The following is a 15766-nucleotide window of genomic DNA, read 5'->3' on the forward strand; positions in this document are numbered from 1 at the left end:
GCCGAGGCGGGAGGATTGCTCAAGGTCAGGAGTTCAAAACCAGCCTGAGCAAGACCCTGTTGGTACTAAAAATAGAAAGAAATTAATTGGCCAACTAAAAATATAAATACAAAAAAATTAGCTGGGCATGGTGGTGCATGCCTGTAGTCCCAGCTGCTCGGGAGGCTAAGGCAGAAGGATTGTGTGAGCCCAGGAGTTTGAGGTTGCTGTGAGCTAGGCTGACGCCACAGCACTCACTCTAGCCTAGGCAACAAAGCAAGACTCTGTCTCAAAATAAATAAATAAATAAGTAAAAATAAAGTAAGTTTTATTGGAAATACTTCTCCTAAGACATGGATACATTTTATTTTGTTTATCTTTACTAATTAGGTCATGCAACCATCAGTGAATATTGTTTATTGCTATAACAAGAAAAGTATTCAATACCAGTTCTGTTCCTATTTTTTTTTCATGCTGATAAACCTTGTTTTTTTTTTGTTTGTTTGTTTGTTTGTTTTTTGTGACAGAGTCTCACTTTGTTGCCCAGGCTAGAGTGAGTGCTGTGGCGTCAGCGTAGCTCACAGCAACCTCAAACTCCTGGGCTCAAGCGATCCTCCTGCCTCAGCCTCCCAAGTAGCTGGGACTACAGGCATGCGCCACCATACCCGGCTAATTTTTTCTGTGTATATTAGTTGGCCAATTAATTTCTTTCTATTTATAGTAGAGACAGGGTCTTGCTCTTGCTCAGGCTGGTTTCGAACTCCTGACCTCGAGCAATCCGCCTGCCTCAGCCTCCCAGAGTGCTAGGATTACAGGTGTGAGCCACCGCGCCGGCCTGATAAACCTTGTTTACATAAAATAAGTAGATGGGAATGGAAGGAATTTTTTTAAAATAAGAATCTTAAAAATTCCTTTTTTATTATATGCCAAGAACCAAGGTGATCTATCATCAAAATTGATTGTTTATTGTCAATTGACAACTTGCTAAAGTTCTCCAACTTTGTTGCAAAGAATTGGAAAAGATCATTATAAGCTTTGGTTGTGTTTAAAAGAAGAAAAAGTAGAAAATTTTAAAAAAAGAATTGGAAAACATCGGACTTACAAAAGGGATTTGTAACTTAGTCATTAATGCCTGCTGAGTTTTAGTATGGATGAGAAGTAAATTGAGAGCCATGATTGTAAGAGAGGACTTTGCTTTTGATCTTTAGCAATCAGGAGCTCTACCCTCAAGCAGATCGCTTGGGTGAAGAATTTTTTTTTTACTTTAAAATTTTTAATTTTTTGCCTTTTAAAAAGGGAGGTAAAATATACATGTATAATTTACCATCTTTACCATTTCTAAGTGTACAAGTATATGGTTCAGTGATAATGAATACATATTTTATGTATATTTATATATACTTTTTTTTTTTTTTTTCACTTTTTCCCTCTCCACCTACCCTTCCTGGCCTCTGGTAATCACCAGTCTACACTCTATCTTCATGAGATCTGCTTTTTTCAGTTCTCACATATAAGTGAGAACATGTGATATTTGTCTTTCTATGCCTGGCTTATTTTATTTATAATGGCCTCCATTTCTATCCATGTTACTGCAAATGACAGGATTTCAGTCTTTTTATGGCTGAATAATATTCCATTGTGTATATATACCACATTTTCTTTATCCATTCATCCATTTATGGGCACTTGATTCCATATTTTGGCTATTGTGAATAGTACTGCAATAAACAAAGGAGTGCAAATAGCTGTTTGATATATTTATTTCCTTCCTTTTGGATATATACCCAGTAGTGGAATTGCTGGATCATATGGTAGTTCTATTTTTAGTTTTGCGAGGCACCTCCATACTGTTTCATAGTGGCTATACTAATTTACATTCTCATTAACAGTATGGGAGGGTTCCTTGTACTATATAGGCCCTTATAATTTTTACACTTGAACTTAGTCAAAAGGCCGAGAAGTGATGAGCCCTTATAATTTTTAGAACACATTTATATACATTATCTCATTTGACCGGTACAACACTGTGTAGTGGGGTATATGGATATTATCTCTAAAGCACAAATGAGTCTGGAGGGTTTTGGTGAGCATCCTAACTCACAGAGCTTTGGGTGGTAATCTGGTGCTGGAATCTAGATCTTCTGATCCCTTACTCAGTCCTCTTTCCCCAGTAAGAAACTTTAGCTCGGTAATGCTTACCATTCCTTTTTCTATCACTATGGACCATGAACCTTTTCTAATTACTTTTCCTTCCACAGATTTCTGAAATCTTAGTGATGTTATCAGTAGCTAATTAGATCTCGATAATTATAACCAGAAGCAAAAATAAATATTGGCAAGTTCTTAGCTTGTGCAGTTTTATTGGAATAAAGAAAGGAACAGTTTCCATTAGGAATTTTGTAATAAACAATAATGGTAACAGCCACTATTTCTTATATTCTTATTTATGTACCAGACATGATAGTAGGCCCATCCATCTTTGGAATATTAACAGCTTGAAGACTTCCATTATTCCTTTGAGGATCCCCTACCAGGGCCAGTTTAGAGATCCTTCATTAGAAGCTGGGGTTGCCTCTTCAAGATAACTTGAATTTGTCTGACAGAAGCTCTGTGTTTCTATAGTCATAACATTTGGAGCATTTGTGGGGCTGGGAACTTAGAGCTTTCTCTATGAATGTATGGAGAGCACAGATCCTGGAGAAGCTAGAGCCTAACCCCTCTTGTGCTCCTTAGGATGGAGTCCACAGAGAAGTGTGAAGCCATCATCACCCACTTTAATGGAAAATATATTAAGACACCCCCTGGAGTACCAGGTGAGGCATCTGGGAATCAGGCTGAGAGGGCCACAGGTTGTTACTCCCAGTGAAGATTCTGGAGGAGTTTTGCATGAATGTGAGTGGGCCAAATGAGGTGGAACTCAGCTGCCCATCTGCTTTCTGTCTTGGCAGCCCCATCTGATCCTTTGCTTTGCAAATTTGCTGATGGTGGACCAAAGAAACGACAGAACCAAGGAAAGTTTGTACAGAATGGACGGGCCTGGCCAAGGAATGGAGGAGACATGGTAAGAGAACTTCCAAGGAAACAGGAGTTCTAAGGACATTGAAGTGGAATGGAAATTACCATGGCCTGATTTCTGTGAGTTTAGGTGGCAAGCTTAAGAGCTACTGTATGGGCCAGGCAAGGTGGCTCACGCCTGTAATCCTAGCTCTCTGGGAGGCCGAGGCGGGCGGATCGTTTGAGCTCAGGAGTTTGAAATCAACCTGAGCAAGAGTGAGACCCATCTCTACTATATATAGAAAGAAATTAATTGGCCAACTAATATATATAGAAAAAATTAGCCAGGCATGGTGGCACATGCCTGTAGTCCTAGCTACTTGGGAGGCTAAGGCAGGAGGATAGCTTGAGCCCAGGAGTTTGAGGTTGCTGTGAGCTAGGCTGATGCCATGGCACTGACTCTAGCCTGGACAACAGAGTGAGGCTCTGTCTCAAAAAAAAAAAAAAAAAAAAAAGTGCTCGCTTCGGCAGCACATATACTAAAATTGGAACGATACAGAGAAGATTAGCATGGCCCCTGCGCAAGGATGACACGCAAATTCGTGAAGCGTTCCATATCTAAAAAATAAAAAAAAATAAAAAAAAAAAAAGCTACTGTATGTAACTGGGAATTGCTGGCTGTTAACATACTCTTCATCATGGGTCTTAAATGGAGTTTTGCAGTCTGCACAATCAGAAAAACTCTGGAACAGCCGTCATGAAGGGACTTATTCAGACTTTAATCAGTTGAACTAAATATATTCCCAGCCTCGGCATTCTGGCCTTGCTCTTGTTCTCACTTGAAGCTCACAATATGAACACTTTGTTTTTCTGTATAGGGTGGTATGGCATTGAACTATGACCCCACCACAGCGCTTCAGAATGGGTAAGGGTGTTTTATATAATCAGATGACCTGAAAATGACAATGGCCTGTATCCAGGCACTTGGATGTTTCATATGGATTTTCCAATAGCAGTTAGTGGGAAAGTGGCCATGCTTATTAGTTGGGGCTCTTACCTTGTGGTTTCCTGTGACTTGGTACTGATTGAGATTCCTTCCTGCAGGTTTTACCCAGCCCCTTATAACATCACCCCCAACAGGATGCTTGCTCAGTCTGCACTGTCCCCATACCTTCCATCTCCTGTGTCTTCCTATCAGGTATGTTCATGCCTAGAACAGGGTGTGGTGGTTTTCCCTACCATTATGTTTTAGGTGAAGGAACATAAGGTTAGAAACTACTTGTTTTTTGGTTTTTCCTTTATACATATTACAAATAATTTTACATAAAAGCACAAAATGTGACCTTTGTGTGTGAATGTGGTTACATTTATAGTACGTAGTTTTAGTGGCATCCTCTTACTCTCCTTCCACTACCTCCACAAGTAAACCCATGGTAATTTCTTACTATGTAGCATTTTTCATGTGCATATGTACATCTGTATAGAGTTTTGGGAGTTACAGTTTATTTTACAAAAATTGGACCATATTAAGTATGTTATTTACATTTCCTCTTCTCACTTAGCAGTATCTTAGACCAATAATTCTCAAAGTGTAGTCCCTGAAAGCACAGTATCAGTGTCACCTAGGAATTTTTTAGAAACACACATTTTTGACTCCACTCCAGATCTACTGAATCAGAAACTCTGAGGATGGGGCCCAGCAATCTGGTTTTAACAAGCCCTCAAAGAAATTCTGTTGTAGCTAATGTTGACATCCTCTGCTCTAATTATGTCTTGTTAGTGGTCCCATTATATTTCATGCTGCAGACATGCCAGAATTCTTTAGCTATATCCAGTGAAGGGCATTCACTTGGATCTCAGTTTTTTGCTGCTACAAATAATGCTCCAGTAAACATCCTTGTGCCTATATTTTTACATGTGAGTACTTTTATTTCTGGGGGTTAGAGTCCCAGGAGTGGGATTGAATAATATATGGATTTCAGTTTACATATGTTGCCAGATTGCTTTCCACAAGGCTGTGTCAATTTACATTCTCACTAGCCATGTTTGAGAGAACCCATTTCCATTTCCCTCTAGCCATAGGTGTCATTGCTCTTTTAACATTTTTCCTGTCTTGATGAATGTAAAGTACATTGTCTATAGATTTGCCTGTTCTGGCCATTTCATATAAATGAAATCATACAGTATATGGTCTTTTTGTATCTGGCTTCTTTCACTTAGCATGTTTTCAAGGTTTATCCATGTTGGAGCATGTATCATTCTTTTTTATGGCTGAATAATTTATGGACCTGCCACATTTATCCATTTATCAGGTGATGGCTACTTGAGTTGTTTTCACTTTTTGGCTATTGTGAATAATACTGCTATGAACACTTATATACAAGTTTTTGGGTGGACATAGATTTTCATTTCACTTGAGTATATACCTAGGATTGGAATTGCTGGGCTATGTAGTAAGTCTATGTTTAACTGTTTGAGGAACTGCCAAAATGTTTTTCAGAGTGGCTGCCCCATTTTACATTCCCAACAGCAGTATAAAACACTTATTACTCTATCCTTTTAATTACAGCCATATCCAGGTGGGTATAAAGTGAGGTCTTATTGTGGTTGTTTACATATATATATATATATATATATATACATATACATATATATATACTTTTTTTTTTTTTTGAGACAGAGTCTCACTTTGTTGCCCAGGCTAGAGTGAGTGCTGTGGTGTCAGCCTTGCTCACAGCAACCTTAAACTCTTAGGCTCGAGCGATCCTACTGCCTCAGCCTCCCGAGTAGCTGGGACTACAGGCATACACCACCATGCCCGGCTAATTTTTTCTATATATATTAGTTGGCCAATTAATTTCTTTCTATTTATACTAGAGACAGGGTCTCGCTCTTGCTCAGGCTGGTTTTGAATTCCTGACCTCGAGCTATCCGCCCGCCTTGGCCTCCCAAAGTGCTAGGATTACAGGCGTGACCCACTGTGCCCGGCCTTGTGGTGTTTTTGATTTCCATTTGAGCCTCTTTTGTGTGCTTATTGGCCATTTGTATATCTTCTCAGAAAAATGTCTCTCCATCTCCATTGCCTGTTTTTTAATTAGGTTATTTATCGAGTTGTAAGAATTGCTAATATTTTTAAGCAGTATGTTTATTTATTTTTAGAGACTGTTCTAGCTCTGTTGCCTGAGTGGCTGGAGTGCAGTGGCACAATCATAGCTCACTGCAGCCTTGAACTGGGCTCTGGCAATCCTCCTGCCTCAGACTCCCAAGGAGCTAGGACTACAGGCATGTACCATGACCACACCTGGCTAATTTTTAAAATTTTTTGTAGAGATGAGGCCTCACTATGTTGCCTAGGCTGTTCTCGAACTCCTGGCCTCAAGCAATCCTCCTGCATTGGCCTCCCACAGTGCTGGGATTACAGGTGTGAGTCACTGCACCTAGCCTTAAACAGTTTATTCTTTTTTTCTTTAATTTTTATTTTATTTTATTTTTTTTAAAACCCAATCTCATTAGCAAGAAAACAGTTTGTTCTTAATGTTTCTATTTTCTGAGGTGGGGACATTCTAAATTTTTTTGGACTTTGCCGAACATTATCAAATCATTAGGCTGAACAATAGTTTCTAGACAATTAACATTTTTATTTTGTTTTTGCTTGCATTAGAGAGTGACTCAGACATCTCCTCTACAAGTACCTAACCCATCTTGGATGCACCACCAGTCATACCTCATGCAGCCTTCAGTGAGTGTTCAGACGTGGGCAGAAGCCAAAGAGGCAATCTGATGTGATATAAAGAAAAACAATGGGCTTTGATGATAGGAGATGTGGGTGTGAGTTATAGCTCAGTCCCTTGTGTAACCCAGTTCCAAGACCTTAAATTCTAAGACTTCGTTATTCTTAGACAACCGTCTCTCCACACTAATGAGCAGAGTGCCTATTCCTGTTGCATAGCTGGGTTGCTGCTCACATATCATTTCCCAGGATTCTTTTTTTTTTCTTCTTCTTTTGAGATAGAGTCTCACTCTGTTGCCTGGGCTAGAGTGCTGTGGCGTCAGCCTAGCTCACAGCAACCTCAAACTCCTGGGCTCAAGCAATCCTTCTGCCTCAGCCTCCTGAGTAGCTGGGACTACAGGCATGCGCCACTATTCCTGGCTAATTTTTTCTATATATTTTTAGTTGGCCAATTAATATCTTTCTATTTTTAGTAGAGAACGGGGGTCTTGCTCTTGCCCAGGCTGGTCTCAACTCTTGAGCTCAAATGATCCTCCTGCTTCGGCCTCCAGAGTGCTAGGATTACAGGTGTGAGCCACTGCGTGTGGCCTCCCAGGATTCTTAATTGTCTATCTTCAATGGTCCTAATAGCCATCAGTCACTGCTTTAGGCAGCCTCACAGGATGCTGCCAACTAACCCTGTCATTTGTTGTTGGCTCTAGGGTTCAGTTCTGACACCAGGGATGGATCACCCCATTTCTCTCCAGCCTGCCTCCATGATGGGACCCCTTACCCAGCAACTGGGCCACCTCTCCCTCAGCAGCACGGGCACGGTAAAGCAGGATATTTCTGATTATAAACACCTACAGAGCAAGGCATACCTGCGTAATATTTTTTGCATAAATAACTGATGAATATGATGATGGGATCACTTCAGTGTCATTGAGGGCATACTCAGAGCAGGATATAAACTAATAGGATAATAATCCATGAGCCAGGAATATAGCCATTCTGTTCCCAGCCCACTCCTCTGATTTCTACTCATGAAATTAAATGAATAGTGTTTCTAGTTGCATATTAGTTTATCTAAGAAAAACACATTTCCTTGAAATTCTTATCAAAATAATAACAGGAAGAATGGATGAAGCTCATTAGGTTTCTTTTAGGCTTTCTGCATTCTGATTTGCACAGGAGGAATTAAGGGCAGAGAAGGCAGTGTGTTACGGAAAAGCAGAGAAAGCAGGAAAGAGAAGGAAATAAGGCATGTACATAAAATTCTCTCGAAGCCAGTGTACTTTAGAACCACCTGAAGTGCTTTTTAAGAACCCAATGCCCAGATCAATTAAATTAGAATCTCTGGTTGTAGAACATAGGCATCAGTACTTTTTAAAGCTCTTTAGTTGCATTAAATGTAACCAAGAATTAGTGCCCTAACCTTGTTGATGTTTTTCATTCTAGTATATGCCAACAACTGCAGCTATGCAAGGAACTTACATATCCCAGTACACCCCTGTGCCTTCTTCCAACGTTTCAGTTGAGGTAAGAGTGTTATCATTTGTTTGGAATAAGGATAGGAAATGAACAGAGGTAGATTTTCCCCAGTCAAGATCTTCCTTTCACAATGATGCTGATTCTGTGTTCACAAGTAGCTGGTAGCTATATGAAGAATATAGGAAGCATGTGCTCACTTTGATATCACATATACTAACAGTGGAATGATATAGGCAAGATTAGCTTGGCCCCTGCGCAAGGATGACATACAAATTTGTGAAGTGTTCCATATTAAAAAAAGAAAAGAATGTAGGCAGGAAAGACAGTCTGTGTTTATGAATGAGGCCTTTCCTCACATTCGGCAGCTAGTACTAATACCAGGATGCTGGCTTGTATTGACTGGTATGTCTCGGGAAGAGGGCAGGCAGCTGTGTTGTTGGGGAAGTGGTGCTTTGTGTGCAGGCACTCCACCTGTGTGTGGAGAGTGAGTAGGCTGGGGAGGGCACTCAGCTTTGTGTGGGTTTTGCTAGGCTGCTAAAACCCATGCAAAGAGAGAAATGCACAAAATGACCATCCTCCTTGGCTTTAATGCAGGAGAGCAGTGGCCAGCAGAATCAGGTGGCAGTGGATACACCCTCTGACCATGGAGTCTATTCTTTCCAGTTCAACAAGTAACAGTGGGTAAGAACAACATGCTGGGAGGTGGGGTGTACCGGGCAAGCAGACAGCAGCTGAGGCCTGCCTGAAGTCAGACAGGTTCTCATGTTTATCCCTGTTCCACCCTCTCTGGCCTATGCCTTCTTTAGGATTCCCCTCCCTATCTTTGTTGAATGAATAGAAATGAATTTTTGAAGATGTTGATGTTCCCAGACCCCAAAGGGTTAACCAGGAATACAGATGATTTGTAGGCCCTGCTAAGGACTAACACTCAGCTATCGATTTTCACAGGCCTGGGCCTGGAAAAAGAAATCTCTACGCACCTGCCCTCTGCTATTTCTCCATTGGTGATGGAGCCTGGGGGAGCCATTACTTTATGTGTGTGCTACATTCATGGAGATCAGAAAACCTTTTTTCTTTTGCAAAGAAAGTTTTTTGTTTTAACTGCAGTGTATTCTTTCCTCACCCCAAAGAGACATGGTGGCTGGAGATTCTTCTCATCTATATGAAAAATGGTTTTTGATGTATTGGAACTTTGGGGAAGGATTTTAAAACAATTTACAATTATTTCTTTAAAAAACAAAACAGAAAGATATGATACTAGAACATTGATGAAGAAGCCCTACTTACTGAGTTTGGTTATAGACTTTTTTTTTTGATGTGTGTGTATATGTTTAAGAAAATATGCAGACTTTTAAATTTTTGTTTTGTAAAGCTCTCAGCCTCACACACCCTGTCTCCTCTTTCCCCATTTTATCCCTACTTTCTCTCATCCAGATTGTTCTTTTTTCTCTTTTCCATACAGCTGAGCCAGCCTACTTCACCTTTTTACAGTTGTTAATTTTGTGGATTTCTTTTCTGAATGAAATTTCATGTGGGATTTTTGAGGAGCTGGGCAAAGAACAAGGTAGAACACTAAGCAGGCAATGGAAGTGGCTTTTCTTTCCTCTGCCCTGCCACATCCTGGGAGAAAAAAATAAGACTTCGGCTTGAGGAAGCAGAGATGTGACCTAGGCCCATTAAAGAGACAACCCCATGGCTCTTGGAAGCTGCCTTTGACCCAAATTTGGTTGAAGACTAGGTCTTCCCTGGCAAGTTCCAGAATGACAGACTTCTGACTAACTTTTCTCACTGCCAAGGCCAACACTATCTGAGGAAGTCTCTTTTCCAGCTATAGCTTTTTGGGAATATCTGCTTTCCTGCCTCCTGGAGGATCTTTTCTGCCCTGTGTCATGGCCCCGCTCTTCCCTGTTGCATGTTGCTGTGCTTAGAGTCTTTGCAGATGTGACCTAGCTGAATCCACATACGCCGCTTCCCTGCTGTGGAAGATCCACTGCTTTACCCATAGACCAGTGGTTCTCCATCATAGGTGGTTTTGTCCCACAGAGGACGTTGGCACTATCTGGAGACATTTTTGATTGCTATGCCTGGGGGTGGGTGGTGTGTGTACTACTGGCGTCTTAGGGGCTAGAAACCAGGGATGCTGCTAAACATCATGCAGTGCACAGGACAATCCCCACTACCCCCAACAAAGAATTATTTGGCTCAAAATGTCAATAATGCCACGATTGAGAAACCTTAATGTAGACAGGGTTGTTCCTGCCTCCTCAGGTAGGGTAAATTCCCACCCCAACCTGGATATGCAGTGCCTTTTGACACCAATGCAACCGGTTGAAAGGGAGGGACTTAACTGGGATCCTTGAATTCTCCTGCAGCTTTGACCTTTGACACCTCTGCATACAGCAAGAGCTGTCCTTGAAAGGCTTGTGGCTGCTGTGCACATGCCAAATGCACTCATATACTCAGAGTGATCGAGGTGGGGACTGTTCTGTGTGTGTGCTGTGTAGGCGTGGGAAAAGGACAAAGCTCTCTGTAACTGTCCAGAGTGACCTGCCCTGCCCTGGTGTGTTTGGACCTCTTCCCTAAGAAACCAGGACAAATAAGTTTCCTTCTTATGGAAGGACAATAGGGAGCTAGGATAGAAAAGGGCAATAAGTTCTATCTCATTATTTAATATTTAAGGACGCATTATTCAGGAGTCCTTTTGAAAAGCCTGTGACTTACTCTTTAACTGTCTCCTGCAAGATCTGACCTTGTACACATGGAGTAAGATAAAATAAAGCCTTTGCCCATCTTCTAGGAAATAAGATCCTGCTCCTGTCTTCTCCCAGTCACCCTCTTATGCACTGAAAGGAGAATTCTGCTCCCCTTCAATTCAAGGCCAGATGCTTCTCCTCCAGACAATCAGACAAAGGAAGTGATTCAGGATGGAGAAACAGGTGTTCATTAAACTGGCTTTTGGGACAGGAAGGGGGTGATAGCAGGGGAAGGAGAAACTGTTATCAGTTTTTGCACATAGGGCTTGGGCCCTGCTTTCTCTTCCTCCCCAGCCACCCCAGAAATGACAGTTCCAATGCTCCCTACTGAGGGTAAGGGATTTGGGGGCAAAGCAGTGTAAAGCAGAAGTCCCCAACCTTTTGGGCACCAGGGATTGGTTTCATAGAAGACAATTTTCCATGGACCAGGGGTGGGAGGGATAGTTTCAGGATGATTCAAGTGCATTACATTTATTGTGAGTAAAACCTCTCTCCTAATGATAATCTTTATTTGAAGCCACCCCCAGCACTAGCCTCACTGCCTCCGCTCCACTTCAGTTTATTAGGCATTTGATTCTCATAAGGAGCGCGCATGCACGGTTTATAATAGGGTTTGTGCTCCTGTGAGTATCTAATGCTGCCACTGATCTGACAGGAGGTGGAGCTTATGTGGTGATGCGAGTGATGGTGATGGGGAGTGATGGGGAGCGGCTGTAAGTACAGATGAAACTTTGCTCACTCTCACCTCCTGCCATGTGGCCCAGTATCTAACAGGCCACGGACAAGTCCATGGCCCGGGGAATGTGGACCACAGGTGTAAAGGACAGAATTGCCAATATTTTCTCATTGGTGCTTCCAATCTCGGGAAGGGTTTGGTTGGACAGATAGCTTTTGTTTTTAGTCTCCAGCACTCCCTCAGTCAATGAAAGTAAACCATAGCTGCTTTCTTGTCAGTGGCCTTTGAGAGAAAGAGTAAACAAATCTAGAATTCTGTTCATTTGGTAGGTTGGGAGAGCCTTACTATAATAGGAGGTTTAGTGCAATGGGGGCTTTTCACATACAGAAACAATTATCGATGTTGCTGCCCCACCTTCCTGGAACTCCCGATTCTATCCCTTTTCTCTATTTAAAAAATGTTTAGGCCGGGCGCGGTGGCTCACACCTGTAATCCTAGCACTCTGGGAGGCTGAGGTGGGCAGATCACTCGAAGTCAGGAGTTTGAAAACAGCCTGAGCAAGAACGAGATCCCGTCTCTACTAAAAATAGAAAGAAATTAATTGGCCAACTAAAAATATATAAAAAAAATTAGCCGGGCATGGTGGCATATGTCTGTAGTCCCAGCTACTCGGGAGGCTGAGGCAGGAGGATCGCTTGAGCCCAGGAGTTTGAGGTTGCTGTGAGCTAGGCTGACACCACGGCACTCTAGCTCAGGGAAACAGAGTGAGACTCTGTCTCAAAAAAAAAAAAGTTTAAATGGCTCTGATTCTTTCTTTTGTTTTAATTTTTTTTTTTTTTTTCTGGAGACAGAGTCTCGCTGTGTTGCCTAGGCTAGAGTGAGTGCCGTGGCATCAGCCTAGCTCACAGCAACCTCAAACTCCTGGGCTCAAGCAATCCTGCTGCCTCAGCCTCCTGACTAGCTGGGACTACAGGCATGCACCACCATGCCCAGCTAATTTTTTCTATATATATATGTTAGTTGGCCAATTAATTTCTTTCTATTTATGGTAGAGACGGGGTCTTGCTCTTGCTCAGGCTGGTTTCGAACTCCTGACCTCGAGCAATCCTCCCGCCTCGGCCTCCCAGAGTGCTAGGATTACAGGCGTGAGCCACCGCGCCCGGCCTGTTTTAAATTTTGAAGTTACCTTTTGGGTTCTCTTCATGTGAATCTACTTGTTAGGTTTTGTTGAGTGTTTCTGGTTGGGGCAGTTTTAAACATGGGAAATGATAGGAGCCCAGAGTTATTTTTGCAGTGGTTAATGGCCCTGAGGAATTGCTTTTTTGGTGATTTTGGTTTATGCTCATTTGACCCCCAAAGTGTTAGTTCATTTATAACAGTGGGTGAGTGACTGGAGAAAGGAAGAGGGATTGAGGGATAGTTTCTTCCATGAAATAGCCTAATTGGTTGGGGTGGTGGCAGAGGAATTATAGGGGAACATTCTAGCTCATAACCTAGGGCTGGACTCACCTAGTATTTTCTGAATCCTGTCTTCAGGAGCCCAGATCTTACTCTCTTTTTGCATATCCTCACTTATTACAGATGCTCATAAAACATTCTTAAAATATTCTATTCCTTTGTGTTTTTCTGTTTTCAAATAGAACATACCAGAGTTCCTTCCCCAGATGGTGTAATCCTTCACTAGGCCTGAGCCTGCCCATCCCATCTCATGTCAGTGTTACTGCTGCCCCCTCAGGTTCTGAGATGATACCCAGACCCTGGGTATCACTTTTTAGTTTATCACCTGTTTAGACTTTTTGGAGGGTGTGGGTAGGAAGATGTAGGAACACTGAGGGAGAGAGATTTATTTTTAAAGAGTGTTTTTAACCAAAGAATTTGAAAAGCTGCCCAGCCTAGGAAGCCTGGTGGCTCTAAAGAGGTAATAGACCTCATCAATAAAAATAGGGGGGAGGATATTACTTATACTGGGGATGAAGACCAGCCTTTGCTGCTTCTCAAGCCATGCCTGGACTGGGCTACCTCAGCCCCATTCCATTCCTCTTCCTTTCCTAACTTGCCAGTCAGTGAGCATCATTCACCCTCCTAGTGTCTCCAGTGCTTACTCCCTGCTACTTCAATATGTCGGCCCATTGGAGGCTGAGGCCTATGTGTGGGGTGTTATTTTCCACCATAAAGATGCTGTGAGAGGCCTTTCTAGAATGTTGCAGAGATCCCAACAGTGGCTGCTAGTCTTCTAAAAACGGAACCATTGCTGCTCTCTTGTGCACATGCCCCACCTTCTGGAAAAGTAGCAGCATTGAACTCATGAGGGGCTACTTTGCATTCTTAGCCCAGAGTAATAAGCTTGGATGGTTGATCAGATCCAAACTTGCCCCTAGGCTCTGCTAGACCTCTGAATTGGCAGGTGTTATAAGAGCCATTCTCTAAGGGGTAAGTCGTAAAATCTTGTGCCTTGTTATCTGATTCTTCCAGATTCCCTTTTAAACCACCTAGTCTTTTTGTGCTACCTGCATTTTAGATCCTTCCAGGCATTAGCAGATTCCTGAAATTTCTTCAGCTTTGACTTCTTCCTTCCAGAGGGGTCTTCCTTCAGCAGCTAAAACCATCTTGTGAGTTCCACCTCCCTTCTGATCTTTGCTGAATTTTGCTGCATCTCCCTAGGGGTGATCCCCACGACTATAATGAGAAAGTTGGTGCCCTCATCACCCCAGTTACCACTGCTCTTTCTCTCCGACCTGTCCACTTGTTTTGAATAAACCTTCCTTCTCCAAGCAGATTCCCAAACTTTCTTGTCCTTGTTACACAACTACCTCACAGTCTCACAATTCAACAAGGGCATAAACATCTGGTTTACATCTTCCTTTGCTGTCCTTTTTATGAGGGTTAGGAAGCTGAGGGCTAGAAAGGGCTCATGGTCAAATGCAAAAACTCCCTTGGACATTTCTATTTCTGGACTGTTTCCTTTGGGATTTGTAGCTTACTAATCACTCTAGAATAGCGTGAACTCTACAGATAGGTCCTGCTGTGGTAGGCCAGGAGGGTAGGCTGCATAATGAACTGCCTAGGATAACAACTAATGGTTGGGAGTCACCCCCAGGAACACCATCATAGGAGCAGAGCTTAGAAGTTAAAAGCTGAGAAAGTGGCCGGGCACGGTGGCTCACGCCTGTAATCCTAGCTCTCTGGGAGGCCGAGGCGGGCGGATTGCTCAAGGTCAGGAGTTCAAAACCAGCCTGAGCAAGAGCGAGACCCCCATCTCTAGTATAAATAGAAAGAAATTAATTGGCCAACTGATATGTATATAAAAAATTAGCCGGGCATGGTGGCGCATGCCTGTAGTCCCAGCTACTCGGGAGGCTGAGGCAGAAGGATCGCTCGAGCCCAGGAGTGTGAGGTTGCTGTGAGCTAGGCTGACGCCACGGCACTCACTCTAGCCTGGACAACAAAGCGAGACTCTGTCTCAAAAAAAAAAAAAGCTGAGAAAGTAACCAAGTACCAAGTTGTGAAACAGGATTCCAGCTTCTGGATCCCTCTTGCATCTAGAAAAGGCCAAGCTGGGAGGTTTGAGATTTTCTTATAGTGCTAGAAGCAGATGTTCCTTCTCCACCTTAACATCTAGTAGGTTTAGAGGGTTCACCTAGACAAAGCTTCTAGCCTGGAGAGTCACTAAGACTTATCCAGCCTGAGTAAAGAAAGTCCTCACCTCATTATTGCTGTACCTACCCACTCCTCCAACATATAGCCCTTTTGGCCTTTTGGGGTTGGTGAATACTTTATTGGTTGCATGCACTTTTCACTTGGACAGAAAATAAGTTTAATTTATAACTAAAACACATTTTGTACATCTTTTCTTTATTCAGCGACTTCTTCCCACCTCTATGCTAATGCCATATTGTAGCTTATTCTTTTGGTATCCCTGGTCTTCCCATGTTGCTTCCCTACAACTTGGTAGAGCTCCATTTTTATCTTTCAACCTTTTTTGTTTGGAAATAAAATACAAACGTCTATGTCTTGGTGTCTTATTCATGGGAGGGAGATGGGAAGCTGGTGATGGGCCCATATTTACTCTTATGCGAACACAGGTAGCAGCTTAAACCAAGGGCATGTCTCACAAGAAGGCAGGAACTAGGCACCCTAAGTCCCACTTTGTTCTAGCACCTCAGC

At 42.4% G+C, this 15766-nt stretch overlaps 1 protein-coding gene and 2 non-coding genes across 4 annotated transcripts in view; all 3 read left to right on the forward strand.

Moving 5' to 3' along the window:
* RBMS2 (RNA binding motif single stranded interacting protein 2) overlaps positions 1-15609 on the forward strand; it is a 61212-nt gene extending 45603 nt beyond the window's left edge. The window contains exons 6-14 of one of the 2 annotated variants that reach the window (XM_012754066.3): positions 2713-2792; positions 2928-3040; positions 3852-3898; positions 4078-4171; positions 6635-6712; positions 7405-7515; positions 8141-8221; positions 8768-8854; positions 9122-15609. In XM_012754066.3, the coding sequence (XP_012609520.1) occupies positions 2713-2792; positions 2928-3040; positions 3852-3898; positions 4078-4171; positions 6635-6712; positions 7405-7515; positions 8141-8221; positions 8768-8848 (685 nt within the window). In that variant the 3' untranslated portion in view covers positions 8849-8854; positions 9122-15609. The remainder of the gene's footprint in view (positions 1-2712; positions 2793-2927; positions 3041-3851; positions 3899-4077; positions 4172-6634; positions 6713-7404; positions 7516-8140; positions 8222-8767; positions 8855-9121) is intronic. The other variant, XM_012754123.3, reaches the window with a different exon arrangement.
* LOC142873504 (U6 spliceosomal RNA) lies at positions 3489-3595 on the forward strand. The gene has a single exon (XR_012921526.1). It is a non-coding gene; the product is annotated as a U6 spliceosomal RNA (small nuclear RNA).
* On the forward strand, positions 8363-8469 carry LOC142873549 (U6 spliceosomal RNA). Its single transcript, XR_012921563.1, has one exon. It is a non-coding gene; the product is annotated as a U6 spliceosomal RNA (small nuclear RNA).
* Positions 15610-15766: the final 157 nt, after the last annotated feature.

Source organism: Microcebus murinus, chromosome 10, assembly GCF_040939455.1.
Source record: "Microcebus murinus isolate Inina chromosome 10, M.murinus_Inina_mat1.0, whole genome shotgun sequence".
Lineage (NCBI taxonomy): Eukaryota > Metazoa > Chordata > Mammalia > Primates > Cheirogaleidae > Microcebus > Microcebus murinus.